Source organism: Onthophagus taurus, chromosome 10, assembly GCF_036711975.1.
Source record: "Onthophagus taurus isolate NC chromosome 10, IU_Otau_3.0, whole genome shotgun sequence".
Lineage (NCBI taxonomy): Eukaryota > Metazoa > Arthropoda > Insecta > Coleoptera > Scarabaeidae > Onthophagus > Onthophagus taurus.
The window spans coordinates 368,592-391,885 of NC_091975.1; the positions used below are offsets into that span (position 1 = coordinate 368,592).

The 23,294-nt window shown below is 34.9% G+C and overlaps 3 protein-coding genes across 4 annotated transcripts in view; 2 read left to right on the forward strand and 1 right to left on the reverse strand.

Moving 5' to 3' along the window:
• The window catches only part of LOC111422580 (cubilin), a 39,852-nt gene extending 21,697 nt beyond the window's left edge, over positions 1-18,155 (forward strand). For both annotated transcript variants that reach the window (XM_071199136.1, XM_071199137.1), the window contains 8 exons: positions 3,423-3,630; positions 3,696-3,904; positions 7,289-7,517; positions 7,572-7,768; positions 7,823-8,051; positions 8,108-8,511; positions 9,150-9,461; positions 11,614-18,155. In XM_071199136.1, the coding sequence (XP_071055237.1) occupies positions 3,423-3,630; positions 3,696-3,904; positions 7,289-7,517; positions 7,572-7,768; positions 7,823-8,051; positions 8,108-8,511; positions 9,150-9,461; positions 11,614-11,858 (2,033 nt within the window). In that variant the 3' untranslated portion in view covers positions 11,859-18,155. The remainder of the gene's footprint in view (positions 1-3,422; positions 3,631-3,695; positions 3,905-7,288; positions 7,518-7,571; positions 7,769-7,822; positions 8,052-8,107; positions 8,512-9,149; positions 9,462-11,613) is intronic.
• LOC111416619 (E3 ubiquitin-protein ligase TRAF7) lies at positions 18,154-19,355 on the reverse strand. The gene is made up of 2 exons (XM_023048679.2): positions 19,165-19,355; positions 18,154-19,109 (listed from the first exon to the last, which is right to left on the reverse strand). Exons 1-2 carry the CDS (start codon positions 19,279-19,281, stop codon positions 18,354-18,356), a joined length of 873 nt encoding a protein of 290 aa, XP_022904447.2. The 5' UTR covers positions 19,282-19,355; the 3' UTR covers positions 18,154-18,353.
• A 596-nt stretch (positions 19,356-19,951) lies between these two features.
• On the forward strand, positions 19,952-20,591 carry LOC139431548 (small lysine-rich protein 1). The gene has a single exon (XM_071199447.1). The coding sequence runs from the start codon at positions 20,218-20,220 to the stop codon at positions 20,458-20,460; it is 243 nt and encodes an 80-aa protein (XP_071055548.1). The 5' UTR covers positions 19,952-20,217; the 3' UTR covers positions 20,461-20,591.
• The last annotated feature ends 2,703 nt before the right edge of the window (positions 20,592-23,294 follow it).

Below are 23,294 nucleotides of genomic sequence, written 5' to 3' on the forward strand. Positions count from 1 at the left end.
GGTTTTCCAATAAGAGGTGTTATTTTGATATTCAAAGAAAAATGCATTTTTTAGTATAAATGATCGGATGTTTATTTCATTATAAAGAAGAAGGTATGCCGTTAATAGTGGAAAATAACATTAGGCAAATGACCACCACGACCACGCTTACAGGACAATATCCTTTCCATGAAATTTTCCATAACCAAATTGCAAAGTGGCTGCCCTATGTCCTCAATAGCCTCACGAATTCCATCTTTGAGGTCTTGAATCGACGCTGGGCTGTTGGCGTACACCTTCTCTTTCACGTGGCCCCAAAGGAAGAAGTCGCAAGATGTTAAATCACAAGATCTCGGTGGCCAATTGTGATCACCTCTTCGAGAGATAACACGGTCCGGAAACTTTTCCCGTAAAAGATCAATGGTTTCGTTGCTTGTTGTGGCCACTTGTTGTCCACATCAATACCATCCAATTCCGGCCATAAAAAATCATTAATCATCTCTCGATAGCGCAATCCATTCACCGTAACTGTTGCTCCAGCCTCATTTTCGAAAAAGTAAGGTCCAATGACTCCGCCGGACCATAAACCGCACCAAACAGTCACACGTTGAGGATACAGAGGCTTTTCAACAATAACTCTTGGGTTTTCCGAGCCCCAGATGCGACAATTTTGCTTGTTGACGAAGCCACCGAGGTGGGAATGGGCCTCATCACTCAAGATGATTTTTCGATGGAATCATTTTCATGCATTTCAACGACCCAATCATCAAAGACACGACGTTGTTGATGATCGGACGGCTTGAGTTCTTGTGTTAACTGAAGTTTATAAGCCTTAAGACCCAAATCTTTATGCAAAATACGGTGTAATGACGTTACATTACATTACATTACATTACATAGAATACATATCGGGTAGGCGGACCAACCAACCTTGCACCGCGACCCTAAGGATCTATTAGGTTATCAAATTTCACCGTGCAGTCCAATGCTCTTAACGAACATTAATACCTTGCTCGGCGAAAGGTCATTCAGATCTTTTGAGGAGATAAACTGCGACCCAAAAATCGAGAATCTGATACGGTTAACGGCAGGGCAGTGGCATAAAACATGCTCAACCGTCTCTGCTTCCTCCGCACATAGTCGGCATTCAACATCGTCGGCTAAACCCAACAAGTTGAGGTGTGCTTTTAATCGGCAGTGTCCAGTAAAAACTAAATAATATTCCCGGGTTTGACAGTGGCGATGTTAATAAACACCTTAGCATGTCTCATTCCAGGAGAACTGGTCCACAGTAAGCGAAGTCTCTCTTCAGCCCACAGTCCAATCCTATATTTGGCCATCGCAAATGATACACCAACTGCTGGTTCCCACAAACGCTTCAGCGCTGCCATCTCGTGCTAGCTTATCTGCCGCTTCATTGCCAGCAACCCCAGAGTGACCCGAGACCCAGATCAGAGAGACTCTGTTATCACAACTCAGTGTGTTTAATGTTCTCTTACAATCATTAACCAGAGCCGACACCGTTTTCGCGGCTTGCGGCGCCTGGAGAGCGGCTTGACTGTCTGAGAAGATTCGTACTGTCATGTTCTTCACCCCTCTTTCAAGAAGGATTTTAGCACCCATGTCAATAGCAAATACTTCCGCCTGGAATACAGTACAGTACGTACCCAGGCTTGCTTAATTCGAGGTGTCTGGCAGTATACTCCTGCTCCTACCCCTCCAGGCGTTTTTGATCCATCTGTGTACAAGCAAATGTCTGCCCGAACCAGAGAATTTTCATTTTCGATCCAGGACTTCCGCTCAGGCAGTACAATCTGGTATCGAGAATTAATCACTGATAGTGATACCGCCAAATCTGACGGCATTGATAGCACAGTATCAGTGCTTATAATGTCTTCCGCAGCCCATTGGTAGGACATGTCGGAACAGTTTTGAGCATATTGCTTAAATCTGTAAATGGTTGTTCTAGCCACTTTCTCTATATGCAAATGCAGAGGAGATAGGCCAAGCAGAACCTCCATTGCTAGAGTTGGCGTTGTGCCTATCGCACCAGAGATTGCCAATCCAGCTACTCGTTGAATTCGTGAAAGTTTACTGATAGCTGAAGTCTGTCGGACTTTCCTATACCAGGCTGCTGCTCCGTATGTGATCATAGGTCTAACCACAGTCACATAGAGCCAGTACAGTCTTTCAGGGGTAAGACCCCAACTTTTTCCACAAAGATTGCGACAAGTCCACAAGGATAGTCTAGCTTTGTGCAAAACTCCCTGCAAATGTCCATTCCATGACAGGGTTTTGTCTAGGATTACTCCTAGATATTTGACTTCCTTTGAGAAAGGAATTTCTTCACCTTGGATAGTTGGGCGGATTAGTCCATCCAACATTCGCTTCCTGGTGAAGGGCACAACAATTGTCTTTTGCGGGTTTATTGAGAGGTTCTCTCCCTTACACCAAGCGCAAATGGTATCTAGGGTCACCTGGAGGACTTTAGATATCCTCGGCAAACAGGTTCCAAAGCAGGGGAGATAACACCCCTCCCTGCGGGCAGCCACCTCCCGGCCTGAAGCGTATCGTATCACCGTGGAGTGAAGTAGAAACTATTCTACTATCTAGCATATTGCGGATCCAACCCGCTATAGTTGCTTCCACTCCCCTGTCAAGAGCAGCTCTTTCAAGAGATTGTGGTATTGCGTTGTTGAACGCTCCCTCTATATCCAAAAACGCAGAAACCAAGATTTCTTTATCCTGCAGCGTCCTGGATACTCTACCAACTAAGTTGTGTAGAGCCAATTCTGCTGATTTTCCCGCTTGATAAGCATACTGGTGGCGACTCAGTGGACCAGATACCAATGGCACCGTACGGATATACCGTTCCAGAACTTTTTCAAGGGTTTTCAGCAGAAATGACGTTAGGCTGATGGGTCGAAAGGCATTAGGAGTAGGGACCGAACGGCCCGCTTTGGTTATGTAAGATACCCGTACCTTAGTCCATTCTGCTGGCACATATTTCCAGGCAACACTCGCTCTGAAAATTGTAATGACGTTTGTGGAATGCCTAATTCCAAAGAACGACGAGGAATGGACAAACACTTTCGGCTACAGCAGCAATATTCTCGGCTGTTCTTGAGCGACGTGCACGGGTTTTATTCTTCACATCACTAACTTGTCCCAACAGCTCGAATTTTTGTATTGCGGTCCGACAAGGTGCTTCACGACGACCCAAAAATGTCACCATTCATTTCACCATTTTTATAGTGAATTTTAATAATTTCAATGCGTTGTTGAAGCTTGTATCGTTCCATTTTTATTAATGGCGTACTTTCTACTTGTCAAATGTCAAAAAATGACAGCTTCAAAAGTGACATCTACCGAAATAACGGGCTATTCAAAATAACACCTCTTATTGGAAAACGTCAAAAATTTTATACTTTTTTTAATTTTAGCCGAATATGAAGTTGGTGCCCCAGTAGCAAATACACCATGTAGTTTCTTAGTGAAAGGTTCCGCAAAACCAACAGGAGTGATACTATCACCGACGTATCCCGGTGCTTATCCGAAAGCACTACATTGTTCGTATCAGTTTTTGGGTACCCCAGGACAAAGGGTTCGCTTAGAATTCAGGGACTTTGACTTGTTTTTCGGTGGTCCACAGTAAGTTTATTGTACCTGTTTGTTTGAGCTTTGAAACTTTTTATCAAATTTATTTTTTGTTGTAGCTGTCCCTTTGATTACGTGAAAGTTTACGACGGCGCCGATAACACATCGGCCGTTATCGGGACTTATTGCGGCCAACAGCGTAATTTAGTCCTTTACTCGTCGGAGTACTCACTGCTGGTCACGTTCGTGACATTGCCACGCACTGCCAATACTCAGAACAGAGGCTTCAAAGGAATCTTTGAGTTTTCAAACTCATTTACAAAATTAGGTAAACCAATTTTATTAAGGGTTTATTTTTGGTGGCGGTTATTTTTGTTACACTGTTGGAAATAATTCACGAGCACACCCTGTATAACCTGAACGCGTGTGTCTAGCGCAATAATATTTAGTATGGAAGTAGTACTAAAGTAGTGTAAATTACTCTCTCATGGAGAGCGGCATAACTCTGTTGGGAGGAGAAACATCAATAGCGAGAGTATCCCCCGTGAGCTTCGCGTACTATCGCTACACGACGTGGCATGGAGTCTAACAAAAAAAAAAATATCACTACAGTCCTTGGACGGTCTATGGGCCTTGCCCTTTTACCGTTTTTACATCATCATGCAATATAAGAACTCACTCATTTTCGCAAAAGAAATTCTAAACAACAAAATATCGGAAAACAAAAAAGCATTAAAACACACTCACAAAACCTTAAAACATTCTATCCTAACAATAATTCCAAAAAGTAGCACAAATTCAAAACGTGACTAGAAACACTCCCCAAAACTTAACCCACAACCCTCTCTACCCATCGTCTATACGCGATCTACTCATTTCCAACGCCCTCCTATACTCCGGACACCCCGTATCAAGCACCGAGTGTCCGGCGTCCCTACTCCTAACCTTGCAATTCGGGCAAGTCTTAGGTTTATCTCCATTCTTACAATCCTTTCCGACGTGTCCCTCCACTCCACAACTTCTACATACTACAGCCCTTTCACAAAACCTCGCAACATGACCAAAAGCCAAACACTTGTTGCAACGCAACACCAACACAATGTCACTCACCTTGTACGAAAAGCTTCTCACAAAAATCCTGCCCCTTCCAATCAACCTTCTCCATATACCCGGCGAAACCTCTAAAATAACATTTGATCTATCCTTGTTTCCCTCCCTACGAACGTCCCTCGACCTAATCTTTATCTCCTTCTTAACCTCTTCCTCCGTCATATCCAGATTTCTAACGGCCAGTTCGCGTACTAGTTCTTCTGTACTAATCTCTTTTTCTACATCGTACAAAATAACGCACGGCGCTGCTTTCCTCGGTGTTTCAGCCTTCAAACCTAACTCGTTTAATCTACCACTCTTCATAATCACTTCCACATCTTCATTCGTCTCCGTTTCTATCACCACTCCATTTTCCCTTATCTTCCTTAAATTCCTAACCTTCACAGTGTCCAAGCCCTTCAGCATATCCTCGCACACCGCTCGTTTAACCAACTCGCTGTTATCTAATTTTCCGTCTTCTTTACATTTAACTATAATCACATTCTTTCCTCTTGGTTCCGATCCCATCATTCTTGAAGACACCGCCCCAGCATAAGATGGTGCCATCGCACCCACCACCGGTACCCTTTGCATCGCTTTCAACTCCTCAATAACACGCTTATTCACCTCATTTTCTATCACCAACTCATTAAACAATTCCTCTACTTTATTAAACCTCTCCAATATTGTCAGCCTCGTGTTCTTTGAAAGCCTGGACGGATCATTGATCAGAAAGCCTTGCAAGTCCTGCTTCACCATACGCATTCGCTCAAGTGGACTACTAACATCCTTTTCCGGCTCCACCGAGATATCTAAATCACATTTTTTTCTCTTTCTTTCGGTCATCGACGTCGGCAACGACGATGCCCTTCCTCTAGGAATTGCCCCTTGCTCTTCGTACTCGGACGTCAGTGGACGAACAACCTCCTCTATACGCTCAACTAATTGCGCCACCTTCGGCGGAGACCTAAGCACACTGCCTCTTCTTCCAAACGCTAACTGTTCCTCCTCTGCCATCTTTGACGTACCCTCACCTGCTTTTCCTTTCTCCGACTCCTTTTTGTCCTTTCCGCCTTCCATCTTACTTCCCTCCTTCGCTACCTCCTTTTTTCCTCCTTCCTTCTTGGGATTGCTTATCTTACTCATCTTGCACTATAATGTGGCATGGAGTCTATGAGTCGCTGTATTGTAGCGAGAGGGATGGCCAACCATGTCACCTCAACTCGTCTCCATAGCTCCTCAACGTTAGCCGGAGGAAGCCGGATAACGTAGAAGTCTCCGACCAGTCATGTCCCAAACATGTTCGATCGGATTCAGATGCGGAAACCGAGCTAGCCATGGAAGCATTCGTATACGGTGCTATTCCACAAAGGTCTGTACAACACGCCCGATGTGTTGTCGTACGTTGTCGTGCATGTATAGCAGACCTGGGAGCCGCCGAACGTAGAGAAGCACAACGGACCGTAGCACCTCATCTACGTATCGTTGACCCGTCATGGTCTGCTATACAGGCAGCAGACGTGTACGTCCACCATATGTAATTGCACCCCATACCATAATGCTCGGTTGTCGGTGGATAGGGTGCTCTTGCATACACTGCTCGAATAGACGATCACCACGGCTCCGATGAACTAAAATTCGCGCATCACCGGTGCTCAATTCGAATCTTGATTCGTCGGAAAACAAAATGTCCCTACTAATGCCTAGTGTCGACCCACTCGTGACGTATGCTGCGGTGCTCGGGTGTTACTGGAATCCGCTGTATCGCACGACGCGCGCGCAGTCACTATCAGATCACTATCTACCAAACGCCGCAGTACAGTTCGCGTAGTGAGTGCGCCTTCCCCTGCCGGTGGCCAAACAGCTCCAAATGACCTTGAGGAGGACACACACGACGCTAAAGCGCTGAGCACAAGAGTGCGATCCTCGTGTGTTGGAGACGCGCAGGGCCGTCCCGGCCGCGGCTGAAGGTACCTACGTCCTACCTCAGACCATTCTCGCCATGTCCGTTGCACTGCCGATAACGACGCGCAATTTCACAGAACGATACACCCTCAATGTGCATACCCACAAACATTCCTCGCTTAAGTAATGCGATCGCCTATCCATTGCGCACAGAGTACGATAACAACGTGGTCCCTCACACCACACTAAAAACGACCAGTATTTTCCATCCACTTCGGTCTCCATAGCGACGGAATGTTCCACTTGGAAGAGCGGCTCAGTCAACAATGCCGCGACGGAACAACTCGAAACTCCCTGAATAAACTCGTCTACAGTAAACCTTTGTGCCCCGCAAGTATTATGGATTTATCTTCAAGCGTTCAGATTATATAGGGTGTGCTCGTGAATTATTTCCAACAGTGTATATTCATTCTGAAAGCTGTAAGACTTGGGGAGCTTCTTATTAGGGTTAAGTGTGCATTTAAAGATTATTCCTTCGAATATTGATTTATTCCACGCCTAATACAAAACTTACAACTACTATCATAAAACAACATAATAATACTGACTGTCACGTACACGGACGCAAAGCATGCCGGGTAATAATTAATTTACAAACTAATAGATGGCGTTTTAAAATTAAATTAAATTAATGCTACAAAGCGTTATTTTTTTTTAGATTTTATAAGTAAAAACGACGGCGAGCACATCCGGGGATCGGAGTGTGACCAAAAGATCCTCAGCAAGAAAGAATCAACGGGTTTGGTTTTTAGTCCGAACTATCCGTTTCCATACATGCCGAAACTTGTCTGTAGATATTTTATTTACGGGATGCAAGATTCGCAACATCTAGAACGGGTTAAGCTACAATTTATGTTGTTTGATATTCCGAAAGGTTCTAAAGGAGAGTAAGTTACAAGAAAGTGTAACATTTTTGAATCTTAATTAATTTTTTTTTGTAGTTGTACCGATGGTTATTTAAAAATTTACCTCAAAGGACAAGAAACGACCGATTCCTACGACAAATTTGATTATGAAATGTGTGGTAACGAGGGTAATCCAATTTCAATGGTTTCTGATGGACCTAGATTAGTGATGGTTTTTAGTAGTGGGGAGATACTTGGAAGAGGATTTAAAGCGAATTATACTTTTGAAACTGGTAATATTAGTTAATCGATTTATTTGACTCTTCGATTTATTTTTATTTTGCTAGAATATCGTATACCTGGAACAGCAGCACCTGATGGAACTTGCACATTTACGTATCGAAGCACAAGTAGAAAACGAGGAGAATTTAATTCGCCGCGATATCCCTCCAATTATCCCAGCGATACCAACTGTACCTATTTATTCCTAGCTACACCCAACGAACAGGTTATGTTAGTTTTTGATAATTTTAAGGTACGAGCCGATTCCGCAAATTCAACCGTTGGCTCCTATGGGTAAGAAAAGAAATTAAATTAATTTTTATAAAAAAATGTAAACGTTACATTTTTAGAGCTTTAGTGTGCCAAGAAGATTGGTTAGAAATTTTCAATGTTTACAAAGATGGCACGGAAAAGTTGGTGGGTCGTTATTGCGGGATGACGGCTCCCGGACCGATCGAATCAAATCGTGGTGCGATCGGTTTAAAACTACTTCTTCATGCCGATTCGGAGGGGGTTTACAGCGGTTTTAAAGCTCGTTATAATTTCGAAACGGCTAAATCGATTTTCGGCGATTGCGGCGGTAATGTGAGCAGTTTAGATCATGGCGTTATTAACAGTCCTAATTTTCCTGAAAACTACGAGGGACCCAGTAAGGGGTTATCTTCGAAAACGTGTAATTGGTACATTAGTGTCAGGCCTAAATATAAGGTTTTATTAGAATTTGAACAATTTGCTATCGAAGGTGAACCTATCAGTAAGTTTAAAATTATTTATTTTTTTTTTTGCAACCGATTTTCAAGTTAAATAAAAAATCTTTTTGTAATTCGCTACGGTAATGGAAGCTATAACAATACTCAAACGGGTGCTGTAATGAGATTTTAGTAACATTTTATGGAACCAGTTCAAGTTGGTAACATTGGGTCATTAATTTTTCTAGTTGTCAATGTGACAATTTTTGTCTATGGATGTTTAAACACGTTCTTAGCATCGAATACAAGGTCCACAATGATGAGGACATTGACTCTGAGCAATTTCTTGTATTTTGGGAGGTGTACATCAAACATTTTTTTTCAGGTGAATATATTTTGTGTTTTGACAGTTTCTAATTGTCAATTCAAAGTTTCTATTTTCAAGTGTTCCGGTGTTACCAACTGCTACATACCTATTTCCCCACATTGCCAAAATTTACTTTATTTTTGTTAAAAAAAAGTATAAAAACGCGAATTACAAAAAATAGCATAAAAAACACGTTTCATTCATTAAAAAAGTCTTGAATTCGTGCATTTCAAGCGTGTCCTACGAAACTTGTTTTTTAATATACTATTATTTAACTTTTATAACCGGATATGAAATTTAAAATAAATTGTGTATAATAAATGAATTTTGTTATAGCTCGAGGTTGTCCAGCTGCTGTTCTTCGTCTTTGGACGAATTTAGCGGGTACTCCTATAGAACTTTGCGGCGAGGAAAGCTCAATAGGAAAGCTCCATTACGTATCGGACACGAACGCGATACGATTTAGTTTTATAACAGCGGATAAAGCAGTGGGCGCGAAAGGTTTTAAAATTATTTGGACGGAAATACAGGAGGGTCCCAGTTGCGATGAGTTTCAATGTGAAAAAAACGGCTTTTGCATACCGAATAAACTGAGGTGTAACAAGATGCAGAATTGCGGGGCCGATGATGGTTCGGACGAAGCCGACTGTGAGTGAGAAAATTAATGGTTACTATAATTATTATTATTCGGTACTTTTTATTTTTTTTCTTTAATTTATTTTTATTTACCCAAAATTATTTTCTAAAAACCTTCAATTGAGATGTAACTTGACGTTTGAGTTGTGAGTTGCAGTGCTACCAAATCATTTTATTTTTTTAATTTCCCATCAATTATTTCGATATTTAATATTAATTAAAATTATTTAATTATTTTATTGCGAATTTTGTACAATTAAAAAATTAATATATAAATATTATTAACATAATAATTAAAATTATACATAATTTTTATAAGAAATTAAAAAAAAAAAAAGTTGGTACCAATGAAATTTTTGACATTACTAACTGTCATATTTACAATTTTATTACTTTTTACATACAGTCAGTCCCAAAAGTCATCGTACATCAACGGTTTTTGCATAATATCCAAAATGAGGTCGTAAAAAAAGTATTTTTTTATTACCATACACATAATTATTTATTTGTAACAGATTTATAAACAGAAAACACTGCAATTTAACAAAATAACTTAATAGTTCTTCAAAATTCTTCCATTAGAATGTCACAAAAGTGATCGTACAGATCCAAAAGTTGTAATTAAAAGGTACTAGTACTTGGTTGGTCCTCCGTTCGCTTTAAGTACAGCTTTTAGTCTTCTCTCATAGATTGAACAAGTTTTTCAGTGTATGATGCCGGAATTTTATCCCACTCTACTTGTAATGCAGCTTTTAGGGATTCCTTGCTACTAATGTTGTGCATTCTAATAGATTTTTCTAAGTAATCCCACACGTGCTCTATGGGGTTAATATCCGGTGATTGCGGAGGAGAATGTAGCTGCTTGGGCACATTATATAAAAGCCATTCGCGAACTACATGTGCTGTATGCTTTGGGTCTTGGTCTTGTTGGAAAATCCAATTACTTCCAAGACACAATTGTATAACATTTTGCTTCAAATTAGCCTTTAAAATATTTAAATATTGCCACTTATTCATTATATTTTCAATAAAGACTGAACTACCGACTCCTGAAGCAGCTATGGATCCCCATACCATAACGGATCCACCGCCATGTTTCACTGTTGGTAGGAGATTTTTTAAATCTAGGGCTGTACCGGCCTTCCTCCAAATTTTACCCCTACCATCGCATCCAAAAATGTTATATTTTGATTCATCTGTAAAGATGTTTCGTAAGTTTCTGCACTTACGGTTTTATTAAATTTGTTTTGGACGTTTGCCGCTATTTTTGGGGCACTTATCCGACGATTTGCGTTGACTTCTTGCCTAATGCTTCGTTCTTCTCGGGGAGTCAACAATTTTGGACGGCCAGTGCGCGGAGCATTTTCAATATTTCCGGTATCCACAAACCTTTTAATTATATACTGAATTGTAGAAGCATTTTTATTAAGTGTTTTAGCGATTTCATTTTTGACAAACGGAGAGCAACGATTACTAGATTTAGGGCAGGTTAGACTAGCTAGCTGCACGGGAAATCCCACGTAATTGACAAAGAGAAGGGGAAACCCCTGTCGGTTTTCAGATGTACGATTACTTTTGTGAGATTGCAATGGAACGATTTTGAAGAATTATTATTAAGTAATTTTGTTATTTTGTTAAATTGCAGTGTTTTCTGTTTATAAATCTGTTAAAAATAAATAATTACATGTATGGTAATAAAAAAATTCTTTTATTTACGATCACGTTTTGGAAATCATGCGAAAACCATTTGTGTACGATGACTTTTGGGACTGACTGTATTTAAATGAAGAAAACATATATAAAAATCGATAAAATTCTTTTTGAAGGTTTTTTCTTCGCATTTCTTTTCTCTCTTTCTAAATTTTAACACAATTTACGGTTTGTGGTGGCAGGAATTTTTTGAGTCTTTTATATCTATTTAGGTGGCTCACAGGCAACGTGGCAGTTTTTGCCGCCGCTCCTGCTGTTCCTGCCACCACTGCTTACCCTGGTTCTGCTGGCGTGATACAAAGCACCCTCCACCACAACTACTACTTCTTCTACTTCTCTCACAAACACGTGAGTCCAGTCTTTTAATTTTCTTTTATTTTTTTCGCCTTCAAAAACGTAAATTAATGAATTCCGGTTATATTAATTAATGAATTTATAATTTTTTTAATTAAAGGTACTGTGGAATTACCGAAACAGGATTACACCGTCCTGATTTGGTCATCAATTGCCCTATTTCTTCTACTGCTGTTGATGACAGCGTGCGTAGCGTGCCATAGAAAGCGGCGAAAACGTCGAAGACGATCTCAACAGCTTCATCGACCATTTCAATTACCAATTCCTGCAGGTTCATTACGTCGCCAACCACAACATGTTTGCGAAGAATTAGGCGAAAGATTTGCAAGTGTCGATAGTGTCTGATGTTGGCTAAAATCCGTGCGCTGTTGGTACCGGGGGCGGATAACAACTTCCGATTTAAAACTCTATCGTCAACAGCAGTACAACAGATTTAAAATTTAAATATTAAATGGGACAATCAAAAAATGAATCAAGAATACCAAAAAGAATGTACTGCTAATGATGAAAGATGAGTTTAAAAAAGCCGCCATTGATACCCACAGTGGAGGATTAAAAATCAATTATCATCGAAATAACGTAGAAGGTAAATAATCTTTTTTTATTATCAAATTGGAAATGAAACCGAAAACGTTTGGGTTAAGAAGACGATTTTCAGTGCGCGAAAACCCAAATTAACTTAAAAAAATGGTAATAAAATTATCGACTGAACAAAAAATATCTCTAATTAAACATTTTTTTAAACGAATTCTTATTTTTTAAAAACAAACACATAAAAAAACAGATTTAAAGAAAAATTTAAGATAATAAGCAATTTTTTGGTAGGTTATAAGTAATAAATAAATAATCGTAAAAAAAAGTGTTGAGAATTAAAAAAATAAACAGTTTTTAATCGTATTTAAATATTTGTGTGCACCTTTTAGTTAAAAATGATTTTTTAGATTTAAAAAAACTTAAATCGGAGCAAAAAAAGAAAAAAAAATTGATTGGTGCTCTATAAAAGTTTTATTTTTACAACGAAAAACCATCTTCCTCAACATTTTTATTATCACTAATTGAACACCATCCTAGGATTAATAAAAAATATTTGAAAGGAAATTAAAAAAACGAAGACTTTTTGGTGGAAAATAAACATTTTGTAGAAAGACCAAAAATCTTCATTTTTATTTTAAAAAGTGGACAAACTGAAAAAGTGAAGAGTGTGGAATGTGTTTACATATTGCCTACTAAAAATAACCTACTGCCGTGTGTAATAAATTTACATACTTATTATTAAATTAATTGGTTCAACTAATTAATTAGAAAGGGAAAAAATTAAGTAATAATATGAGATTATTTTTCGTTCTTTTTTTAATTATTGTCTCCAATTAAAAATGTTAACGATAACGAAGCTTAATGAAAAGATTTCGATAAAGAGGTTATGCTCAGTTAAATTTTAATCGAAAAGTTGTTTATTTTGAAGAATTTTTATGAAAAGTTTATAATAATCTTGAAATTTCAATGAAAATTTTTAAATTTAGTAATTGTAACATGTATAAATCATCAGAAATCTAACTTCTTGTTCTAATTAGATGTTATTCAGCGTTATAGAACTAACACTAGACCTAGAACTAGAAATATTATTAAATATAGGGTTTAGCCCTACGTCCCATAAGACGGCTAAATCCAAACTTTCTAGTTCTAGGTCTAGTGTTAGTTCTAATTTTAGTTCAATAAAAGTGTACAGGGTGGTTCAAATTCGATGTCCGAATAGGCTATCTCGGAAACTATAAGAGATAGAAAAAAAGTAGCTTACATGTCATGATTTCGTTTTTCGAGAAACTGCTAATGCCAAAAACCTCAAGGCGTTATCGTCTTTTGTTTTTCCCCCTGAAAGCCAAAATTGAAAATACCGTAAAACCAGCAAGTGCAATTATCTTGGTTATTATTATAGGTGGAGTATTATAACTAAGACATTGTATGGACTTTCCTATAGAGAATTTGATGACGTAGTCAAAAAAAAAATTTTCGGTATTAGATTTTGAGATATTATGACAATTTTTGTTTTTTTAAATGGAAACAACCACTGATTATTCGCTTATTAAATTCGTTATTTTTTTCTGATTACAAAAATATGGGGTTAGATAGGTCTATTACTATCTTTTTAGAATAAAGCTAAAAATAAACTTTTTTTTAGTGTCGTGAAAGAATTTAAATTTACAGTTTCCTGTAAATTGCGGTAGTATAACTAAAAATTATTCTACTCAAAATTTATATAAAATTTACTTTATTTTCTAATATGTAACATTTTAACATGTTAAATTTTTCGTAATTTTCGTAATCCATCTTAAAAAACAGAGTTTTTAATTTGAATGTTTATTTGAATTTAATTAAAATTAAAAAATTTATGAGCGCCATCTATCAATAATTTATTAAGTCATTTATTAATAATATTAAATATTAATAAAAATTGTGAAATAATGCAATCTATTCCAACTTTTGTGTGAAACAAATATAAATTAAATAGTTCAACAAATGTATTTGTTTCAAATATCAGAAATATATTTTTTTAATTTTTAGTTATAATTTACAGGAAACTGTAAATTTAATTTCTTTGACGACACTAAAAAAAGTTTATTTTTAGCTTTATTCTAAAACAATAAGAAATAGACCTGTCAAACCCTATATTTTTGTAATCAGAAAAAAATAACGAATTTAATAAGCGAATAATCAGTGGTTTTTTTGACTACGTTATGAAATTCTCTGTAAAAAAGTGTCCATATACTGTCTTAGTTATAATACTCCACCTATAATAATAACCAAGATAATTGCACTTGTTGGTTTTACGGTATTTTCAGTTTTGGCCTCTAGGGGAAAAACAAAAGATGATAGCGGTTTGAGGTTCTCGGCATTAGCAGTTTTTCGAAAAACGAGATCATGACATGTAAGCTAGTTTTTTTCTAACACTTATAGTTTTCGAGTTAGCCTATTTGGACATCGAATTTGAACCACCCTGTACAACAATCTAATACTGAATAACGACTAAAAATAGAGCTAAAAATTCGAGTTGAATTTGATAATAAACATAAAAAAATACTGTCTCCAAAACTTTTTGAGGTTATAAAGGAACATTTGAGGTTAGGTTATACAAAACTATAATGTTGCAGGGTGACCAACTTATTTTATAAAAAAATTTGTCCACGACTACCTTATAATATATACCTTATGAATGAGTTTTCTAAAACAAAATGGTAGTCATTTTTCACGGAGTGAATAATAATCATTATCCACGGGTAACCATCTTGACCAGACTAATAATAATTATTTGAAAAGTTAAAAGTTCAAAAAACGTCAATTTAATTCAATTTTGTAGGAGTTTCTAAATGCTAAAAAAACCTAAACAAATTCGTTTTTTCGTATGACTTAAGTATAAATTAATTAATTTTCGTAAAGAAAACGACGTTTTATAAAACTGACACTTAATTTTGACAAATTGTTGTGAAGTTGGTTACAGTTAGTAACATTGAATTTGTGTCACATTGACGTTTAACCTTTATTCAAAAATTTATTTAAAAAATAAATTTATCGAATCAATTTCAATAGTCGTGGACAAAGTATAGTATTCTACTCGCATATAATGAGCTATTATATGCTCATATAATAATATACTATTAAAAATGGGTGTTTCGTATTAAACGTTTGTTGAAAGTGATATCATAAAAAAATTGTTTTCTCCAAAACTGTTATGATTTAAGAAATAACACTTACTGCGGTTATAAAGGGTCAGTTGAGATTGTTATTTTCTTTCCTTGGCTCTACAACCCATATCCTACACCATTCGCGTCTACTCCTAGTCACTCTTTACCAGTCTCTCACTCCCATCGCCCTCAAGTTATCCTTCACGTCGTCCAACCATCTTTTACGAGGTTGGTTTCCATTCTGCAACGATTTTTGCATTTCTATCGCCTTCCTCGAGTTTTCCATATCTTGTTCTTGTTAATTAAATTGTTTTATATCCTCAGTCATCAGAAATTTGTTGCTGCCTTATTCCAATATCGTCGATTCTAGAATCAGGTAGAAGTAATGTCTAAATTATTATTAAGCAGCAATTATCAGTTAATTTGAAAAATGTATTAAATATTGAAATTTCAAGATAGAAATGAATAATTTTGAGAAGAAATTATGGGCTTCCTATTAAAAGTTTTCAAAAAAATGTTTATCTTATTCATAATAATTTAACTGGGCATAAAAATGTTTATTATTGTTTGAGATTTGTTGAAGCGAAACTAAAATTAACGATCCAAAAAAAATGTGATTAATTAATTAGATTTAATTAACTAATTAAAACATTTCACTTGAGACGACGTCCATTCTAATTAAAATAAATGAAAATAACAAAAAAAAATACACAAGAAATACGGGTAACGACACATTATAACTTTTTTAAGCAAATCGTTCGCGCGCTCTCATTGTTATTAATTAATAATTAAAAGAAAAAATGTCGTAATAATAAATAAGTAATCTAAAAAAAATGGAATAATGGTGTTTGAAAAAGAAAAAAAAGTAAGTTTCGCTAACAAATCTCTATTTTAATTTCTTTAAAATGAATTAAGATAAAAACCTTAAAAAAAAAGGTTATTTAATCGTGTTTTTAGGATGAATATCAAAAAGAAAAATAAATAAATTGAGTGTAAAATGTTATTATCGTAAAAATTAATTAATTAGTCATCGTTTAAATCGATGATTTTAATTGTAAACCGTTTTTACGTTTTCTTTATCCTCTTAAAATAAATTTAAAACTAAAAAAAAATAATAATTACTACCCTATATTATGGCAAATGCGGAAAACGTTGTATAACAATTACATTTGTAACGAATATTAAAATGGAAAAAAGTAAACGATTATTAGAGAGAAATAATTAAAGAAATAATAATAAAAAATAATAAATATTAGTCGTCGTGAGAGGCTGAAAATAAAAAAAACATAAATAAATAAAAGAATAAGTGTAAATTAATCGATTATTTAAAATGAAAATGGTGTATTTAAAGATACGTGATGATTTATTAGTTATATTTTAAAAAATGAAATAAATTTAATTAAGGTTATGTTGTAATGTGTCAATGTCAAAATGAAAATTTATTGAATAATTAATTGTTGAAGTAAGTCATAACGTATCTTTTTACTTAAAACTAAACAAAAAAAAAACAAACTATGTACGTAGAGTGTTTAGCTTAAAAAAATGAAAGAATATCTCTTAAATAAACAAAAAAAGAAATGATTGCAACGTTGTCAGTTTGCCTCTGTTTTTTTTGCTTTTATTTTTATCGTTTCATCTAAATTAAGTTTATCTTCTCAAAATAATTTAAAATTGAAAAATCGTAGCGATACTATTTTTAATTTATCAATTTTTTCCGTTACGAATTTTATTATTAATTGCAAAGTAGTGGATGCACTTAAAAATAAATTTTAAAGAAAAAACATACAAGCGTATATTGTATAATTGGCCCAACGGTGCGGCCCAGGTAATGATATTAAGACAAAAAACACATTGTTGATTAGGGTATATTAAAAATTAATAATGATACGTTATTTTTTAAATAAATATCCATTTCGTCATATAAGTATATTATAATAACGTACATTTAATATTTAAAAAAGAAAAAATCAGCGTATGCAGTTCTCTCGAAATAGTGACTGCATTAAATTTATTTTTTAATTACTTTTGTTCAACTTTGTACACATATTTCTTTTGATGTCAATTTATAGAGTCATCTAGTGGTTAATGTGTAAATTACGCATTCATGTTGTTAATTAAATATTAATCATAATTATTTATATAAACATTAATTTTTTAACTGTATTTATCCAATTTAATATAAAATTAAAAACAATTTTGTTATTATTGGTGTTGACGTTTGCGTTGTCAAGATTGCCAACCTATTTTTTTTTTAATATTAATTAATAAACCACGTAATTTACACATTACTTTTTAAAAAATAGTTATTTATTTTTAAATTTATTGAATAACGAGAAAGCACGGCTTCCATTAAAACCGCCTTAAAAAAAAAACTAAAAAAAGGCGGGATTTTTAATTTTTTTTTTTATATAAAAATTTAATTTATTAATTTAATGAATATATTGACTTGTAAAAGACGTCCCGTTGATCGCCACGTTATTTCTCGTAAGCACCACACACAAAGAAATGAAAAAAACCGGACACGTTTTGCACAAATACTTAAAATTAACCAAAAGAAAAAAATGATATGTTAAAATAATTTTTTAAGGTTAGAAATTATGACCCCGTCCGATAACTGGGCGTCATATACACGGTCGGCCTGAATCTATAAAAAGAAAATCTAAAAATAACGAAAACCAACAATAAATAAAAAAAATAATAAACAAAAACAAATATATTCTACACACACAAACACACACGCGCGATAAGAAAATAAAAGTATTATAAAATACAAGAAGAAAAAAAACACTTAATTGTGTATTTTGAATTTTTCATCTTCATCAATATGTTATTTGTTATTAAATTAAAAATGCTGTTAAGTACTGTTAAGATATAAAGAAAAAACGGTCGCAAAAACTGTAATATATTGTATCAGATGCTCACAGCGACTAGAAATGAATTAAAATAAAAAGTGTATCCCACTGTATTATTCTTGTTGAGTTTTATTTCATCCCAAAAATATGAAAATTCATTTTAACAACATTAACGAAGTATATAGTATTCTTGTCAAAGTTAGTGTTGAGATTAAAACAGAGATGGCGCTTAATTTAATTTTTTAGTTGATTTTAATTTTTAACAATTAATAAATCAGTCTTAAATCTAAATAAAATTAGAAAAAACCATTTTACATATCATCAACTCTAATAATATGGCCATCACTTCCCCCGGCATAAATTTCCCCTTTTTCTCCGTTGGTTAAAACATTAACAACCATTTCGGAATCGACACTTCCAACCAAAGTACAAGCTCCGTTTTCAATTTTCCATTTTTTAATGATTTTATCCCACCCGGCGCTGTATAAAACAGCCCCACTTGAAGTTTTCACTCCGACCAAACTATTAATAATCATGGTGTGTGCATCTTTAACTTCGGCGACTGGTTTAAATTCATTCTCCGGATTATTCTCGTGAATGATAATGTCTTTACCACCGCGGCTTGAGAAGCATAAATAATCGCCGGCAAGGCAAGCGGGGGCCCTTCCATTAAAACTCTTTGCGGTTTGAAAGTTTCCGTTGTCTTTCATCTCGGTGATAACTAAATCGAGATCGCGAACTGTATATAAGAAGTTGCCGAGTACGATTACTTCGCGTAATGGCTCGAGAAGATTAAAAATGTTTTTGATGACGTCTCCTTCGTGAACGCGAACGACTCCTTGTTCATCTGATGAATATAAAGTGCCATTTGTGGCGACTAAGCGGTAAATTTCTCCGTCTTTTTGGGTAAAAAGTGTTCCTTGTTCTTGTAGATCGGTTAAAGACCATTTTTTTATATTCCCATCGTTTGAACATGAAAATAAATTGTCGGAACTCCCAGCGAGACAGAGTACGGTTGTTACGTGGGCTTTTACTTCGGTGATTTTTCTCAAATCTTCTTCCCAAGACTAAAAAAAATTATTTCATTATAATAATAATTATGTATAATAAAAAATAAATCACCATAATTTTTCCATCATCAGCACCACTATATAATTTTCCTTTATAATATATCAACGTGTTTACATCCGCTGTGTGTTTATCAGCCGAATCAGCGCGCGTTCTAATTTGAAAAGACATTTTTTCGAATTTCCCTTGAACGACTGAACAGGGTTTAAAAGCTGAAAGACTTTATATACCAAGAAGAAGAGGGATCTTCTATTTCAAAAATGTTTATACCGTCTATTTCTGTTTTAAACTGGGAGAGAGGTTTGTTTATTCTTTTTGTTGTATGAAAGCTATTGGGAACGAGAACACAACGAACCCGTTACAACTTCAGGGTTCTTTGCCCTTTTCAGTTTGAAATAGAGATTTATTACTATGACCCACTGAAATATTTGAGGGAAATCTATTTATTTTTCTTAACGAGTACGTTTATTTCTTATTTTAGCTTTATACCCAATTTAAAAAGAAATGATATATTCGAAAGGAGTTAAGAGAAAGTGAAATTTTTATTTAAAAATAGAAGCTTTTTGGATCTAATCCAAGTAGATTTGACTGTTAAATGTTTCAACAACGTTTAGATTAAAGCTGTTTAAAAAAAAATCACTGAAATTAACCAAATTTAAATTTGACGTTAACATAGTTGAGGTTATGAAAATTTGACATTTTCTGGAAACGTTCATAAATTGCGTTCAATTTCACCTTTATGTAAAGAGTTTCTTTTTAAATCTAAAATTAAAAAAGAAAACGTGTTTTTAAATAACTTAAACATCTTTTTTCCAGAAATTTTTCCACACAAATCTAAATTTAGCGAACAAACGTAAACAAAATCCACGAAATTTATGTTTTCTCTAAGAATTTATTTACCAAACGAAATTAACGTCGATTTTATGTTATTATATCATGAAATAAAGTTCTTTGTTCCTTAAAAATAAAAAATAAAATTGTTTAATCCATATATTTGTGTATCCAAGTGTTTTTAAAGCGTTTCCATGGTTACTATAAACAGCATTTAGGTTAGAAAGAAGTTAACCGCAAAAGTTAGTGAATTTTTTGGCGTAATTTGGATTATAAATGGGGGGTAAAGGTAAAAAGAAGAAAAATAAAGGAAATGGAGAAAAGAAAAAGTCGATAAAACCGAAGAAAACGGGTGGAAAAAGAGGTAGATCGAAAAGTGCTCGATGTAATGTGGACATTTTTACGGAGGGGGCTATGGAAAATGCCTATCTAACGTGTCATAATGTCCAGGATTTATTATATACTCGTGGATTTCCATGGCCGGATGCTCAAAAGAAAAAGAAGAAAGGAAAGAAATAACTTTCATTATTATACAAACACATTTTCTTAATAAATAAATCCTTATTTGATAAATTATTATAAATTGGTTTTATCTTTGATTATATATAATATGGATTGAGCCAACGAGAGAGATAGCTTGCGCAAGGTGATCGAACCGTTATGAAACTAAAACTTTGAATATCTCGAAATTGGTCCATTTTCGGACCTATGTTTATTAGACTTTTCTTGTCTGTTTTCGATCAGAGAATACGCTGATGCAGTATTGTACAATCGTTGCGGGACATCCTGTATATAATCAAAGGGTTTTTATAAAAAACATACTTTTTGTAATTCGCTACGGTAATGGAAGCTATAACAGTACTCAAACGGGTGCTGTAATGAGACTCTTTACAGCATCCGATGCTGTAATGAGATTTTAGTAACATTTTATAGAACCAGTTCAAGTTGGTGACATTGGGTCATTAATTTTTCTAGTTGTCAATGTGACAATTTTTGTCTATGGATGTTTAAACGCGTTCTTAGCATCGAATACAAGGCCCACAATGATGAGGACATTGAACTCTGAGCAATTTCTCTTATTTTGAGAGGTGTACATGAAACATTTTTGTCAGGTGAATACATTTTGTGTTTTGACAGTTTCTAATTGTCAATTCAAATTTCTATTTTCAAGTGTTACGGTGTTACCAACTGCTGCATACCTATTTCCCTAAATTGTCAAAATTTATTTTATTTTTGTTAAAAAAAAGGATAAAAACGCGAATTACAAAAAATAGCATAAAAAACACGTTTCATAAGACTTAAAGCACTCATTCATTAAAAAACTCGTGGCTTCGCCACTCGTTTTTCAATTTGAATTCGTGCATTTCAAACGTGTCTTACTCCTGTTAACAATAGTACCATAGATCATGTTACACCAGAAGAACTGCAAACGCTTATCAAAAAGTTACCAATTAAAAAAGCTCCTGGCCACGACCTCATTCCCAATGCTGTGATAAAAAATCTACCGAATAAGACTTTAAATATATTAAGTTCCATCTTTAATATATGTATGAATATAGGATATTTTCCTAAAACATGGAAAGAGGCTGAAATATTAATGTTTAAGAAACACGGGAAAAATAAACGAAATCTTGAAAACTATAGACCAATTAGCTTGCTTCCAACCTTGGGTAAACTTTTCGAAAAACTGATTTTTGAACGCTTACGACCCAAAATCACAATCATATCTAACATCCAATATGGTTTTACACCTGGTCAGTCAACAGTACATCAGCTAACAAGAGTAGTCGAGATAATAGAAAGAGGGTACGAAAATAAACAGTACACAACAGCTGCGTTCTTAGACATATCTAAAGCCTTTGATTCAGTATGGCTATATGGCTTAATCTATAAGGTCCTGAAAACTAACATTCCGGAATACCTTAAAGCATTAATTTACTCATTTCTTGAAGATAGAAAATTTTGCGTTAGAGTGAATGCTTATACATCGGAATCAAAACCCATCAAGTCAGGAGTTCCACAGGGCAGCGTTCTCTCACCTCTTCTATTTAATATCTGCTTACATGATATTCCAATTCACGAAAATGAGCAAAAAGCATTATTTGCAGACGACATGGTTATCATAACGCAAAATGAAAACCAGGAACAATCCATCAAAGATCTGCAAATTTCAATTAATGAAATTAATAACTGTCAACATGGTGTTTTCACTTAAATCCCAGTAAGTGTGAGGCCAAGATATTCACTCTTAGACAAGTCAAAAATCCCACGTTGATAACAATAGATGATCATCATTTAAATTGGAATCCGAAAGATAGCGCAGTTAAATATCTGGGTGTTTACTTGGACCAAAGGCTCACATGGAAGTACCATATTAACAAAAAACTAAACGAAGCATACGTCAGATTACACGAACTATACCCTATCATTAATAGAAGATCAAAATTAAAAATTGAATGTGCAGTGCTACTTTATAAATCATTAATAAGACCTATAGTAACATATGCATGCCAAGTTTGGAGTTCATCAGCTAAAGCAAACATCAACAAAATCCAAATTCTGCAAAACAAAATATTAAGAATAGCTGTAGATGCGCCGTGGTTTGTGCGGAATTCGCAAATACATGAAGAATTGCATATAGAAACGATCAATGAACATATTAACAAAACAACGAGGAAATATCTGGAAAATTTGCAAAAGTGTCCAAGTGCACGCAATCATCACCTGGGAGAGCTAGGAATCCATACTCGACTAAAAAGAAAACTTCCCCAAGACAACCTGGCAGAAGAAGATATTCTAATAAACAGTGAACAGGAAGACATTTGTTTCCCACGTATCATTGTGAAACCACCTTATTATATTATAAAAACCATGAAAGAACATTGTAATGTTGAGCTGGTTATTGTTGATATTAAAAAAAAAAAAAAAAAACGTGTCTTACGAAACTTGTTTTTTAATATACTATTATGCTATCCATGCTTGTCAACATTAAAAACAAACAATTATGCGGAACTGAACCCGGTACCTCCTAGTTGAAAGCTTTTTTATAGAAAGCTTGGGTCAACCCAAGTATCACGGGCAATACTTATGGTGAAAAATACTTACATAGAAGGCATCAAACTAAACTTTTTGTTACTGACTCATTTTTTTATTTGTTTGTATTAACGGATGCTAAGTTTTCTAACGAAATAGAAATCTAACGAAATAGGCAACCCAAGTTGCACGCAACAAAAATTCTATAATAATTAATCTCAACAAATAGAATAACGTTATAAATAATATAGTTCTTTTAATTGTTATTCAGCGCTAGATTGTTGTATATTTTTATTAAACTTAAAGTTCAATGAAATTTT

Coding starts and splice junctions, on each gene's coding strand:
- LOC111416619 (XM_023048679.2), bottom strand. CDS start 19,281: ATGTCTTTTCAAATTAGAACGCGCGCTGATTCGGCTGATAAACACACA. Junction 19,110..19,164: donor CTGATGATGGAAAAATTATG/GTGATTTATTTT, acceptor AATTTTTTTTAG/TCTTGGGAAGAAGATTTGAG.
- LOC139431548 (XM_071199447.1), top strand. CDS start 20,218: ATGGGGGGTAAAGGTAAAAAGAAGAAAAATAAAGGAAATGGAGAAAAG.